Here is a 15358-nt window from a genome sequence, read left to right as displayed (position 1 = left end):
GAATTGTTGAAAAATTTAAGAAATTATGAAAATATACAGTTACGATGTTTTTTTTTTCATTTGATTTAGTCCAGTTAGTTGTGCATCGAACACAATATTATTTTCGGCAATCGAGATCTGGCAGCAACAGCGTGTTTTTCCGCTTGGGCAAGCGCTTAGCGGACAGCTTACCTCGCGAATGAAATCACTCGCATGCCAGCAAAACAAGAGAATTGAGCTTTAGGACAGAACACAAAGCGCACGTGAAAGTCTGTCAGTGCGCGAGTTTCGTGCATCTAATAGTACTGCATTCCAAATAGCATAACGCAATGCGCACGTGTCTCACAGTGCAAATTCTGTGCAATAAAGCACGCCTCGTCACTAACGCGCACATGCCATATGCAAATAGCGCAAATAAATGACTGAAACACACAAAGGTGCGTCATTAACATAATTTGCGTCAGGCAGATGATGTTGGGTGTCGGGAGTTTATCACTCTTAGCATCTACAATGGCGCAAGCACCAGTAACTCTGGTTGGTGGATTTATCTTTTTTTTTAAGAAAACTGGATGGCACTCTGGATAAACGCAAAGTTGTATCCATACACTCCGGGTGCGACTGGCCCAAACAGCATATTTGTGTTTGCGCTGAGGGGAGCTGTTTTTGCAGCATTGAGTAATGTACATATCTCATCAATCCTTTCATAAACAAAGTGTAGAGAGAGTGTAAATAAGACATTCATAGTGCAGTTTAGAGAGATTAGTCGATTATAATGGAACTTTGTGAAATCACATTGAACTATGAGGAGTGACAGCTTTTAATGATTTTAAGGGAGTTTGTAAATGAGATATTGATTTAATGCAACAGTTAAACAAGCGAGAAGTTAATGTTTCACTCATGCAACTTTTGAGCCTCATTAAAACCTATGAAAATACACCTACAAGCCACTTTTGTGTTCTTTTGTGCCAACCTCTGTGGTACAAATTAATTTTGTTAATGTTTTTTTTTTTTTTTATTGACATACTTTTAATGTCTAACTTTAAATTTTAGGAGCACATGGGAAAGAAAATTAAGCGTAGAGTCCTGAAAGGGATTTTGCTGAGTTCATATTAACGTGACTTTTGATTCTGAATTTGGTGTCTAGGCAAAGTTTGCGATATTAAATATTTTCTGAAAACTTTCGAAATTGAGTTGAGATTGAAACTGTTCTGAGGGTTCCCTTTGCTGGATATAGCAGTTTTGTGAAATTATGACAAAAATAAACATGTTAAAAAAATAAATAGTGTATGTTTAATTTCACTATAAGTGTGCGATTAATCAGTTAATCACACAAAAAGTGTGTGATTAATTGTGATTAAAAAAAAGAAAAAAGTAATCTATTGAAAGCCCTACTTCAGCCCTAAGTTTTCACCCCCAGCTCTTAATGCATTGTTTTTCCTTCTGGAGCATTTGAACCTTCTGTAATAGTTGCATATGAGTCCCTCAGTTGTCCTCAGTGTGAAAAGATGGATCTCAAAATCATACAGTCATTGTTGGAAAGGGTACAAATACACAAAAATGCTGGAAAACCTTAGAATTTGTGGAACCTAAAGGATTTTTCTGAAGAACAGCAGGCAGTTTAACTGTTTAAGACAAACAAGGAACTCATGAACAACTATCAGTAAACAAAAAAACACAGCCGTGGATCATTCAGGTAACAACACAGTATTAAGAATCAAACATATGTAAACTTTTGAACGGGGTCACTTTTAAATTCAACATAAATTGAACAATTATTTTCTTTCTCTTGAGGACTATATGTAAATATCTTTTTTTGTAAAATCTTATTTAAGTTAAAAAATTTTTAAAAAATAACATGCATTTTGTTTTTGGTCAAACATTTTGCAGATTCTGAAAGGGGGTGTAAACTTCTGACCTTTTGCAAGAGTGATTTCAAAATACTCTCACGTTCAAATTGTGTTTCTATATGTAGCCGAATACAGCCATTTCATGTAATATTTAAAGCATTAGAGAAGCTGTGTATTTTATAAATTAATTTAACTAGCGGCAATTGATAAAAATAAAGCTCATTGTAATCTTTTTTAGCCCCAATGTTAGGAAACTCTGCTCTGGATTGTCCTACACATTGGCAGTGAACAACTAAGTCACGTTTTTATTGTCTTTGTTTATGTCTTATCTCTCCCAGGGCACAAAGCCAGGAGCGCGACTAGTGTCTCCTCTAAAATAGATGCATGACGTCCCTCATGTTAGTCACGTCCGCCGTCCTTCTTCTTATTCCGAGGTGCCGCTTCATTCTTTCAGCAAGTATTTAGAATGACAGTTACAGATCACACAGCGCTGAAAATAAGACGAGAGATTATGTTGGTGACACCTTGCTGAGTCCGTCAATCACTCTGCCTCCGACCCGGTGAGAAATATTAAACCCAGCACGTTTGCGTATCTGTATCAAAGCGCTGTGAGGGTGAATTACGTGCTAGACACAACAGAAGTGATAGCAAAGGTTCAGCCCCCACTGCCCTGCATTCATTCACTTTGATGGGTTCAACTACCTTGACTCTTTGCAAAGGACACAGTCTGAATGAGGTGCGTGTGGACTAACTCCAATGTTTTAAAGAGCAGTAAAAGTATTATGTGATAGCTGTGTCAATTTCTTAAGGTTAGTGATTCTGTAAATTGTAATAAAATGTGCTTATAACGCTGTTTAATCCATTGTGTATTATTTTAACGTGAGCTAGAATAAATTGGGACATTTCAAAGCATCTCTATCAGTCATTTTTCTTCCATTTTCCAGTAACGTGATTAAAGCCTGCAGAGACTGCGAATCAGAATCGAATCAAGCGCTTCTCGCAGTCACTGAAGAGAGAGACGCCTCATTTGAAAGCGATTACCTTAATCACATTAGTGTAAGTAAATAGAACTGTTCATAACCTTTGTGCAACACATTTACCATGATACTGTGAACTCACTTTCACTATGAACCGTAGCAATGCTTTAATTAAAAAAGTAGTTCTGCCAAAATTAGAAGTCGCTGAACATTTGCTCACCTTCATGTCATTTAATATGTAGATGAGTTTGTTTTTTCATTAGAACAGATTTATAGAAATGTAGCATTGCATCATTTGCTTACCAGTGGATCCTCTGCAGTGAATGGGTGCCGTCAGAATGAGAGTCCAAACAGCTGATAAAAACATCACAATAATCACTCCAGTCCATCAATTAACATCATGTGGAGTGACAAGCTGCATGTTTGTAAGATACAAATCTATTATTAAGGTGTTTTAATTTCAAACCAACACTTTTCGTCAAAATATGTGTGCATAATCCATAATAACACTTCCTCCAGTAAAAAAGCCTACCCTAGGTTGTCCTCTTTCGAAGTTGCCAGTTATAAAGTCAGAATTGTGAGACATAAACTTGGAATTCTGACTTTATTTCTCAGAATTGCGTGAGATAAACTTGCAATTGTGAGTTATAAAGGCAGAATTGAGATATAAACTCACAGTTCTGACTTTGTTTCTCAGAATTGCGTGAGATAAACTTGCAATTGTGAGTTATAAAGTCAGAATTGAGATATAAACTTGCAATTTTGACTTTGTTTCTCAGAATTGTGAGATATAAACTCCCAATTCTGTCTTTGGTTTTCAGATATGCGTGTTACAAAACTCAAAATCGAAATGGCTAGTTATAAAGTCAGAATTGAGATATAAACTCACAGTTTTGACTTTGTTTCTCAGAACTGTGTGATATAAACTCACAATTGTGAGTTATAAATTCAGAATTGAAAGACAAACTCGCAATTCTGATAAAGTCAGAACTGCAAGATATAAACTCAGTTCTGACTTTTCTTAGAATTGCAAATATATATCTCACAATTCTGTCTTTTTTTCAGAATTGCGTGATATAAACTCAAAATTGGGAGTTATAAAGTCAGAATTGAGAAATATAGACTCAATTCTGACTTTTTTTCTCAGAATTGCGTGATATACAAAATGATGAGTTATAATCAGAAATGTAAGACATAAACTCGCAATTCTGAGAAATAAACTCATGATAAACTCATTAACATGATATAAACTCGCAGTTGCCAGTTATAAAGTCAAAATTGATAAATACAGTCAGAATTACAAGATATAAATTCTGACATTTTTTTTCTTAGAATTGCAAATTTATCTCACAGTTCAGACTTTTGGAATTGCGTGATATGAACTTGAAATTGTGAGTTATAAAGACAGAAATGCAAGACATAAACTGACAATTCTGAGAAATAAACTCATGATAAACTCATAAACCTGATATAAACTCGCAATTATGATTTTGTTTCTCAGAATTTTGTGATATTGACTGGAAATTGCAAATAATAAAGTCAGAATTGTGAGATATAAACTCGAAATTGTGAGTTATGAAGTCAGAATTGTAAGATATATAAACAATTCTGACTTCGGTTTTCAGATGTGTGATATAAACTCACACTCAAAGTTGCCAGTTATAAAGTCAGAATTTTAAGATAGAAACTCACAATTCTGACTTGATATAAATGAATAAACTTGCAATTGTGAGTTATAAAGTTAGAATTGAGATATAAACTCACAGTTCTGACTTTGTTTCTCAGAATTGTGAGATATAAACTCCCAATTCTGTCTTTGGTTTTCAGATATGCGTGTTACAAAACTCAAAATCGAAATTGCTAGTTATAAAGTCAGAATTGAGATATAAACTCACAGTTTTGACTTTGTTTCTCAGAACTGTGTGATATAAACTCACAATTGTGAGTTATAAATTCAGAATTGCAAGACAAACTCGCAATTCTGATAAAGTCAGAATTGCAAGATATAAACTCAGTTCTGACTTTTCTTAGAATTGCAAATTTATATCTCACAGTTCTGTCTTTTTTTCATAATTGTGTGATATAAACTCAAAAGTTATAAAGTCAGAATTGTGAAATATAGACTCGAAATTGTGAGTTATGAAGTCAGAATTGTAAGATATATAAACAATTCTGACTTTGGTTTTCAGATGTGTGATATAAACTCACACTCAAAGTTGCCAGTTATAAAGTCAGAATTTTAAGATATAAACTCGCAATTCTGACTATGTTTCTCAGAATTGCATGATATAAACTTGCAATTACGAGTTATAAAATCAAAATTGTGAGACATAAACTCACAATTCTGTTAAATGAAGTCAGAATTGTGAGATATAAACTGACAATTATGACTTTTTTGGACTTTCATGCAATTGCGAGTTAAGTCAGAATTGTGAAACTCACAAATTTAAGAATTATCAGTCCTTTTTTGGACCTCATAACTCGCAATTGCTTAATTTTATGCAGTTAGTTTATATCATGCAATTCTGAGAAAAAAGTCAGAATGATTTACATCCATAGTTTATATCTCGCAATTCAGACTTTATGACTCAAAATTTGTTATATCTCAGAATTCTGAGAAAAAAAGTCAGAATTGTAAGATAAAAAGTTGCCTTTTTTAATTTTTTTAATTTTTTTTTATTCAGTGGTGGAAAGGGCTTCCATACTTTTCACTTCACTTTGATTGATAAGACTTGTGGATTGTTTGTATCAGCTGTTTGGATTATCATTCTGACGGCACCCATTCACTGCAGAGGATCCATTAGTGGGCAAGTGATGTAATGCTAAATTTCTCCAGATCTGATGAAGAAACAAACTCATCTCAAACAAACTTTCATTGTCAGAGGGTCAGTAAATATTTGTACGTCTCTAAAATAATTCTACCTCACCAGTCCAACAGTGAGCATAGTGTTTTTTCCCCCCATAGCCAGACTGTAATCACTGAGCCTCTCTCTCACCATTTCAGCTTTCTGTTTCTCTTCTGTTTTGTCATGTGTGCAGTGAGATGTATCAGATCGGAAAGATTGTTTCGAAACTCACTGCTTATCAGCTGTCAGAGCACAGGGAAAGTGAGAACGAAAGAGTGAGTGAGAGAGAGAGTGAGGTGTTGCTGAGGAAGGGAGTGTGGGAAAGGAAATGTTAAACCGATTAAAATAATTGAAAGCCAGTAAAACATTCCCCAGAGGGATAGATATGATTACTGATCAGTCTGCCATGACCATTGCAGGTTTCAAAAGACTTGCACATTGCGTTACAAGAGTTTTGTCACTTTACAAGAGCCAATGGCGCTTGACCAGTCACATTCACAGATGGATTATTAGATGGATATATGGACAGATGGAGCGATAGACATGCTACTGTTCAAAACATTTGGGGTCAGTAAGATTTTTTTAAAGGAATTCATATTTTTCTTAGGCAAGGATGCGTTAAATGAACCAAAAGTGACAGTAAAGACCTTTGTAATATTACTAAATATTTCTATTTCAAATACATGTATTCAAACAGTTTTCATCATTAATAATAATAAGAAATCAGCATATTAGATTGATTTCTGAAGGATCATGTGACATTAAAGACTAGAGTAATGATGCTGAAAATTCTGCTTTGCACCACGGGAATAAATTACATTTTAAAATGCATTCAAATAGACAACAGTTTTTTGAAATTGTAATAATATTTTACAATATTACAGTTTTTACTGTATTTTTGATCAAAATGCAGTCTTTATGAGCAAAAGAGACATCTGTTAAAAATCTTACTAATTACATAGCTATATACAGTTGAGGTCAAAAGTTTACATGCCCCTTTTCAGAATCAGCAAAATGTTAATTATTTTACCAAAATAAGAGGGATCATGCAAAATGCACGTTAATAAGATATTTCACATAAAAGATATTTACATATAGTCCACTAAAGAAAATAATAGTTGAGTTTATAAAATGACCTCGTTCAAAAGTTTACACCCCCCTCTTAATACTGTGCTGTAACCTGAATGATCCACAGCTGTTTTTTGTTTAGTGATAGTTGTTCATGAGTCCCTTGTTTGTCCTGAACAGTTCAACTGCTTGCTGTTCTTCAGAAAAATCCTTCAGGTCCCACAAATTCTTTGCTTTTCCAGCATTTTTTGTGTATTTGAACCCTTTGCAACAATGAATGTATGATTTTAAGATCCATCTTTTCACACTGAGGACAACTGAGGGACTCATATGCAGCTATTACAGAAGGTTCAAATGCTCACTGAAGCTCCAGAAGAATAAACAATGCATTAAGAGCCGGGGGTGAAAACTTTTGAACAGAATGAAGATGTGTACATTTTTCTTCTTTTGCCTAAATATCATATGTTTTCATTTAGTACTACCCTTCAGAGGCTACAGAAGATACTTACATGTTTCCCACTCTGAAAAAAATAAGTAAATTTACTTAATTTTTATTTTGCAAGTTTTTGCATGCACATTTTTTAAGTAAAATTTAAGTATGGAATTAAGTAAAATCTACTTAGCAAAGGAAATAAGTAAATTTAATGTGTAGTTAGAGTTTTATGAGTAATTTCTACTTAATTATTTTAAGTTTACTCTGCAGTCCTCAAGTACAATTCACTCAGCCACAGTTTGTAAACTTTATTCAAACATCATAGCACTAAAAAAAAAAAGTGGTTCACTTACAAACATGTAGAAAGCCCCACATTGTTTTTAAGGTTATATGTTGACTCAGTGTAGTTACTAACCAAATGAACACAGAGACCTTAAAGGTCCCATATTGTCAAAATCGAAATTTCCTGGCTTTTTTCATGATAACTGAGGTCTAGGGGCTATGTAACTACCATATGAGTTTCAAAACAGTCAATCCACAGTAGACTGCACACAGCCTGCTTAAAGTAGCTGTTCATTTTCACGAGCCGCTGTGACTTCCGTAACGATGTGACGTCCGATCTACTCAGTCACCGCCTTCAGTCACCACCCCGAACACCAACCACCGTCCCACCCTCCTTTTGTCAAACCCAGACAATATCGTGTCCATAACATTGCTAAGCAACAACAACACGAAAACAAGTCGAGAAAACCCTGTTCAGTCGATAGATGTCAAAACTACATCATTGCACAGGCTTCAGAACAACGTGAATATAGACCAGAGGCACGTCAACTTCAGCCTCTTTCACACAGCGATTCCGGTAAATACACGGATAATGTGTCCCATGATTTGTTCCGGAGTTGTTTGATTTGGTTCATTCACAGTTGTTTTCCGGAATCTGTGCGTGCTTTACACACAACCCATAAAGACATGTGACGTTTGGATGTGAGATGTAATGCGACGCGTACGTTTCACTAAACTGAAACTAACCTGAACAAACTGTGCTTCAGCGCTGATAGTGAGGAGCTGGCTCTGCCCGATCGCCACTTCATTCCACTTTGCACGTATTTTTTTGTCGTGAAGAGTCGCATGATAACGTGCATCATCACTACAACACTGCCTTTATGGTTCTGGCTTTTGTTCACGCAGCGCTCGTTCCCGTAATTTTCCAGAATCAGCGCGCATTGTGAAAGGGGCTTTACTAAAGCAACAGTTATGTAGCTTACTGCATTCAGTGTTTGAAAAAGAAAAAACATTAATGATCATTCTGAAATATCCTGTTGAGTATCAGCAAGCTAGGCTCTCTCTATGGCTCTGGGCTCGGCTAAAGCATACATGACCGTAGTTAACTGTGGCTGGCCTGGCTGTGCGTCACTCAGAAAACAACAGGCCAATCAGAAGAGAGGCTCATGAATATTAATTAGATGGGCCAAAATCGACCTGTTTTTGACAGAGCTCCTAAAAAAGGAGCTGTAAAAAATATTGAGATGGATTTTGGCACTTATACCGCAAATATATATTCTTAAGGACATCAACAACTAAAATAAACCTCCAGAAATGTGTACAGTATGGGACCTTTAATACTTGGCACCTGATACACAATGATGGTAACAATCCGTGAATTGTTTTTGAGTATGAATGGGTCATTTTGAGTATTTTCCACCAATGGCCACCAAACTCGGTCAGCGTAATCTCAAGACATTGGGAATGCTAAATTGCGAAGGGAATTTTGATATCTTGAACGGTTTGGCCGTGGCGAGGCGACAAATTTATAGTGAGAAATGAGAAACAGGAAGTGTCTAATAACTGTTGCACACATTGCCTGATTCTGATGAAACTTCACTAGTTTGTTCACTGCCGATCACATAGATGTGACTATTAGGAGTCAAAGTTATAGCACCACCAACTGGCAGCAGGAAATGTGCCATTTATAAAACAGTGTAAATACATCTTGAAAACAGCAAAGAATTTAACCTTATTAATTATTCATGCCCAAGTGCATGATGGGAACAATGGGATCATAACTTTGATATTTACTTAAACAACCTTTGTAAAATACCAAATATACTTACAAAGTTCAAATGTTAAATTCTACAAGCTTAAAATAAGTATTATTATTGAATTAACTTTTTGTTTTTCTGTAGTGTTTACTTCACCACAAAGTCATTTTTATCAGTGCAGAAAACAAAATAAATTAAATTAAATTAAATTTACCTTGATCTTCAAATTTAAAACATTTTACCCCACTGCTCTTTAATGCATGCTTTTTCCTTCTGAAGCATCAGTGAGTAATAGTTGCATATGAGTCCCTCAGTTGTCCTCAGTGTGAAAAGATGGATCTCAAAATCATACAGTCATTGTTGGAAAGGGTTCAAATACACAAAAATGCTGGAAAACCAAATAATTTTTCAGAAGAACAGCAGGTAGTTTAACTGTTCAGGACAAACAAGGGACTCATGAACAACTATCACTAAACAAAAAAACACAATCACAATTTAGCACTATAACTGAACTTGTTAACATGAATCAGTTTAGTGTTGACAACTAATTCATCGTGACAAGTTGGCAAATCATTATCACCCAAAAATAGCATTTGTTTCCATATGGTCAGGCCTATATATGCCCACCATGTTTGGCATGGTTGAATCTCGACAATCTCACTCAATGACGTTATTGTTGTTGTGACACTTGATCGCGGGGACTGTATTTAAAGCTATTGAATTCTGCAGTGTTGTGTTGTGGTTTTCTACTGTCTCTGGTGGTCTGTCTGCTGTCCTCCTCCTGTCAGCCTTCAAGGCTCTCCATCCTGCTGTGACTGCACAGGGTGGCTCTGGGATCGTCTTTCTCCGTGGAGTTCCTGGTATGGATGTAGATGTGGAGAGGGGATATCGCGACACATTCCTGCAGACAGGTGACAGGACGCTGAGATGTCGTTTCCCCTGATGGTGAACCGGACAGCGTAGTCACACTGCTGACAGATTTGTGTTGGTTTATGACGGCTTCGGCGTTGGGGAAGAAATTGTAGCTTCCCAAATTACAAGCTACTAATCATTTAAAGGAATATTTCAACCAAAAATTAAAATGACCTCATGATTTACTCACCCTCGAGGCATCCTAGGAGTATACGACTTTATTCTTTCAGACGAATACAATTGAAGTTATATTAAAAAAGGCCTGGCTCTTCAAAGCTTTGTATAGTTGTGAGTGGGAGTCAGTAGTCTTAAAAAAGTATAATAAAGTGCATCCTCCAAAGGGTGAATAAAGGCCTCCTGAAGCTAAATATCCATATTTATAACTTTATAAACCGTAATCTCTAGCTTCAGATGACTCCAAGCTTTTGAATAGTATAGTATATAATGTTACAAACTATTTTTATTTCAGATAAATGCTGATCTTTGGGTCTTTCTATTCATCAAGAATCCTGAGAAAAACATACTCAACTGTTATAAATATTAATAATAGTAGTAATAATAATAATAATAATAATAATAATAATAATAAATGTTTCTTGATCAGCAAATCAGCCTATTAGAATGGTTTCTGTAGGATTTTGTGACACTTGTGAGACGAGAGTAATGATGCTGAAAATTTAGCTGTAATCACAGAAATAAATTACATGTTAAAATATATAAATATATATATATATATATATATATATATATATATATATTTTTTTTTTTTTTTTAATTAGTAAAACTATTTCACAATTTTACTGCTTTTGCTGTATTTTGGATCAAATAAATGCAGGCTTGGTGAGCAGAAGACTTCTTTAAAAAACATTAAAAATCTTACTGCCCAAAAACTTCTGACTGGTGTATGTTATATCATATGTTGTATATATTATATTGGCATAAGTTGCAACAAGGATTTCTGAAATAAACAGATTTTACTAATAAATCTACCCATCTTTATGTAAAATAAAATAATGTTTCTAGCACCTTATGTTTTTTTGATCTCTTTGCTTCAAAATCAAAAATGCTGTTTGACTATCTTGACTTCTACAAAATGGATTACCCAGTAAATATTCATCCATGGCATTTAACATTTTGACTTTCATCTTCTTTTATGGATTTCTTTCACCAGAAAAAAAAAAGATTTTGGCTGAGGACCTGTTGTTATGTTGACACAGAATGACCCAATTGCTTGTCTTAATCTTTTTGCCAAGTGCTTTTTGTTTTTGTTTTTGCCAGTCAAGTTGAAACACACTGAACAGTGTGTTATTTTTATAGTTAAAAACTTTTTTATAAAATGAATTAAATATGTTAAACTATATATATGTCAATGAAAAACTTTATGATAATTCACAAGCCAGAAATTATTTTTTTACACTACCACTCAAAGGTTTTTGAACAGTAAGATTTTTTATGTTTTTAAGTCTCTTCTGCTCACCAAGCCTGCATTTATTTGATCCAAGGTGCAGCAAAAACTACAATTTTGAAATATTGTTATTATTTATAACAACTGCTTTCTATTTTAATATATATGTATATATTCAAGTGATCCAAGCTTAATTTTCAGCATTATTACTCCAGTTTTACAGTGTCACATGATCCTTCAGAAATCATTCTGATTTGATGTTCAAGAAACATTATTATCAATATTTTTTTTCAGGATTCTTTGATAAATAGAAAGATCAGCATTTATGTGAAATGCTGTGTAAATCTTTTGTATTGTATTGTACATTTCTTTTGTAACATTATACACTATACCATTGAAAAGCTTGGACTTAGTATAATTACATACTTTTATTCAGCAAGGATGCTTTAAATTTATCAAATATGATGATAAAGTCATTTATAATGTTACAAAAGATTTCTATTTCAGACAAATGCTGTTCTTCTGAGCTTTCTATTCATCAAGGAAACCTGAAAAAATTCTACTCAGCTGTTTTCAGTATAATAATAATAAGAATATTTTTTGAGCAGCAAATCAGAATATTAGAATGATATCTGAAGAATCGTGTGACTGGAGAAATGAAGCTAAAATTTCAGCTCTGAAATCACAGAAATAAATTACATTTTAATAAATATTCAAATAGAAACTCTTTTTTTAAATGGTAAAAATATTTCAAAATGTTACTGTTCTTGCTGTACTTTGGATCGAACAAAAACATTTAAAAACATTACAAATCTTACTGTTCAAAAACTTTTGACTGGTGGTGTATATATATAACTAGTGGGGGAAAAGGTAGCTTGTTACTGGAAAAGCTGCACTATTTTTGTTGTACTACTGTCACGCTCCTGAAAATTGTACTGAAGTTAGCAGCATCGCTACTTTTAGTTAGTCACTCCCCAACGCTGAAAGTTCTCGTTTCGTTTGGCTAGAGAGGATGGTTCAGGCGGGCTGGCGCCCTGCTGGGAGCGGAGAGACAGGGTCTCTCATATATCTGCCCCCACATCTGTCCCTCCGCGTCTCTGTGGGTCTCATGTGTCTGCTGTGCTGTTTGTGTCTCTGGAGCCTCTCTATTACATCACTGACTCGCTTTGCAGAACTTTCACCCCTTTAGAACTCTGACCCGCGGAGCCTGGTTTGATGCTTGACACTTTAGTATGTGCATATTTGACTTGTAGCGGAGGATCTTAGTTTGTTAGTTGGTTTTTAGTGCATCTGAGTTGAGTCGGTATAGAGAGTCAGACTTTAAAAGGAATAGTTCACCCAAAAATGAAAATTTGCAGAAAATGTCCATTTCCCCTCAGGCCATTCAAAATGTGCATGAGATCAGAACAGTTTTGGAGAAATTTAGCATGACATAACTTGCTCACCAATGAGTCATCTACGGTGAATGGGTGCCGTCAGAATGAGAATCCAAACAGCTGATAAAAACATCACAATAATCCACACCAGTCCAGTACATCAGTAAACATCTTTTGAAGCGAAAAGCTGCGTGTTTTTAAAAAAATGAATCCATGAAGAAGTTATCTCAGCTGTTTTCAATATACTACTACTACTACTACTAATAATAATAATAATAATAATTTTTGAGTGGCAAATCAGAATATTAGAACGATTTCATGTGAAATCATGTGACGAATTATGTGACTGGAGTAAGGAATAGATCAACTGCAGTGAATGGGTGCTGTCAGAGTGAGAATCCAAACAGCTGATAAAAGCATCAAAATAATTCACAAGTAATCCACAGCACTCCAGTCCATCAATGAACATCTTTTGAATTAAAACGCTGTGTGTTTGTAAAAAACAAGTCAATCAAGCTCTTTTCTCAGCTGTTTTTAACATGCTAATAATAATAATTTTTGAGTGGCAAATCAGAATATTTGATTTCTGAAGTCATGTGACTGGAGTAAGGAATGGATCCTCTGCAGTGAATGGGTGCCGTCAGAGTGAGAATCCAAACAGCTGATAAAAACATCAAAATAATTCACAAGTAATCCACAGCACTCCAGTCCATCAATGAACATCTTTTGAATTAAAACGCTGTGTGTTTGTAAAAAACAAGTCAATCAAGCTCTTTTCTCAGCTGTTTTTAACATGCTAATAATAATAATTTTTGAGTGGCAAATCAGAATATTTGATTTCTGAAGTCATGTGACTGGAGTAAGGAATGGATCCTCTGCAGTGAATGGGTGCCGTCAGAATGAGAATCCAAACAGCTGATAAAAACATCACAATAATCCACAAATAATCCACACCAGTCCAGTCCATCATGAAGATCTTTTAAAGCGAAAAGCTGCGTGTTTGTAAAAAAAAAAAAAAAAATCCATCAAGCCGTTTTCTCGGCTGTTTTTAACATACTACTAATATTAATCATTTTAAAGTGGCAAATCAGAATATTAGAATGATTTCTGAAGAGTCATGTGACTGGAGTAAGGAATGGATCCTCTGCAGTGAATGGGTGCCGTCAGAATGAGAATCCAAACAGCTGATAAAAACATCACAATAATCCACAAGTAATCCACACCAGTCCAGTCCATCATGAAGATCTTTTAAAGCGAAAAGCTGCGTGTTTGTAAAAAAAAAAAAAAAAATAGAAAATCCATCAAGCCTTTTTTTCGGCTGTTTTTAACATACTACTACTACTAATAATAATCATTTTTGAGTGGCAAATAAGAATATTAGAATTATTTCTGAAGAATCATGTGACTGAAGTAAGGAATAGATCATCTGCAGTGAATGGGTGCCATCAGAATAACAATCCAAACAGCTGATAAAAACATCTCAATAATCTATAAGTAATCCACACCAGTCCAGTACATCAGTGAACATCTTTTGAAGCAAAAAGCTGCGTGTTTGTAAAAAAAACAAAAAAACAACAACAAATACATCAATCTGTTTTCAATATACTACTACTGCTACTAATAATAATAATATTTTTTGAGTGGCAAATCAGAATATTAGAACAATTTCTGAAAAATCATGTGACTGGAGTAAGGAATGGATCCTCTGCAGTGAATGGGTGCCGTCAGAATGAGAATCCAAACAGCTGATAAAAACATAACAATAATCCACAAGTAATCTACACCAGTCCAGTCCATCATGAAGATCTTTTAAAGCGAAAAGCTGCGTGTTTGTAAAACAAAAAAAAACAAAAAAACAAATCCATCAAGCCGTTTTCTAGGCTGTTTTTAACATACTACTAATATTAATCATTTTTAAGTGACAAATCAGAATATTATAATGATTTCTGAAGAGTCATGTGACTGTTGTAAGGAATAGATCATCTGCAGTCAATGGGTGCCGTCAGAATGACAATCCAAACAGTTGATAAAAACATCACAATAATCCACAAGTAACTCAAACCAGTCCTGTCCATCAGTGAACATCTTTTGAAGTGAAAAACTGCATTTAAAAAAAAAAAAAAAAATCCATCAAGCTGTTTTCTTAGCGGTTTTCAACATACTAATAATAATAATTTTTGAGTGGCAAATCAGAATATTAGAATGATTTCTGAAGAATCTTGTGACTGGAGTAAGGAATAGATCATCTGCAGTGAATGGGTGCCGCCAGAATGAGAATCCAAACAGCTGATAAAAACATAACAATAATCCACAAGTAATCTACGCCAGTCCAGTCCATCATGAAAATCTTTTAAAGCGAAAAGCTGCGTGTTTGTAAAAAAAAAAAAAAAAAAAAAAATCCATCAAGCCGTTTTCTAGGCTGTTTTTAACATACTACTAATATTAATCATTTTTAAGTGGCAAATCAGAATATTAA

At 34.6% G+C, this 15358-nt stretch overlaps 1 protein-coding gene across 1 annotated transcript in view; it reads left to right on the top strand.

Moving 5' to 3' along the window:
• Positions 1 to 8854: 8854 nt before the first annotated feature.
• Positions 8855 to 15358, top strand: part of xirp2b (xin actin binding repeat containing 2b) — a 100446-nt gene continuing 93942 nt past the window's right edge. Inside the window, exons 1-2 of the mRNA XM_073845139.1 lie at positions 8855 to 8870; positions 9978 to 10100. Of these exons, the coding sequence (XP_073701240.1) occupies positions 8855 to 8870; positions 9978 to 10100 (139 nt within the window). The remainder of the gene's footprint in view (positions 8871 to 9977; positions 10101 to 15358) is intronic.

The sequence above is a fragment of the Garra rufa genome, chromosome 8 (assembly GCF_049309525.1).
Source record: "Garra rufa chromosome 8, GarRuf1.0, whole genome shotgun sequence".
Taxonomy (NCBI): Eukaryota; Metazoa; Chordata; class Actinopteri; order Cypriniformes; family Cyprinidae; genus Garra; species Garra rufa.
The sequence above is the reverse complement of the archived record's forward strand: the minus strand, read 5'-3'. Positions and strand labels throughout refer to the sequence as shown.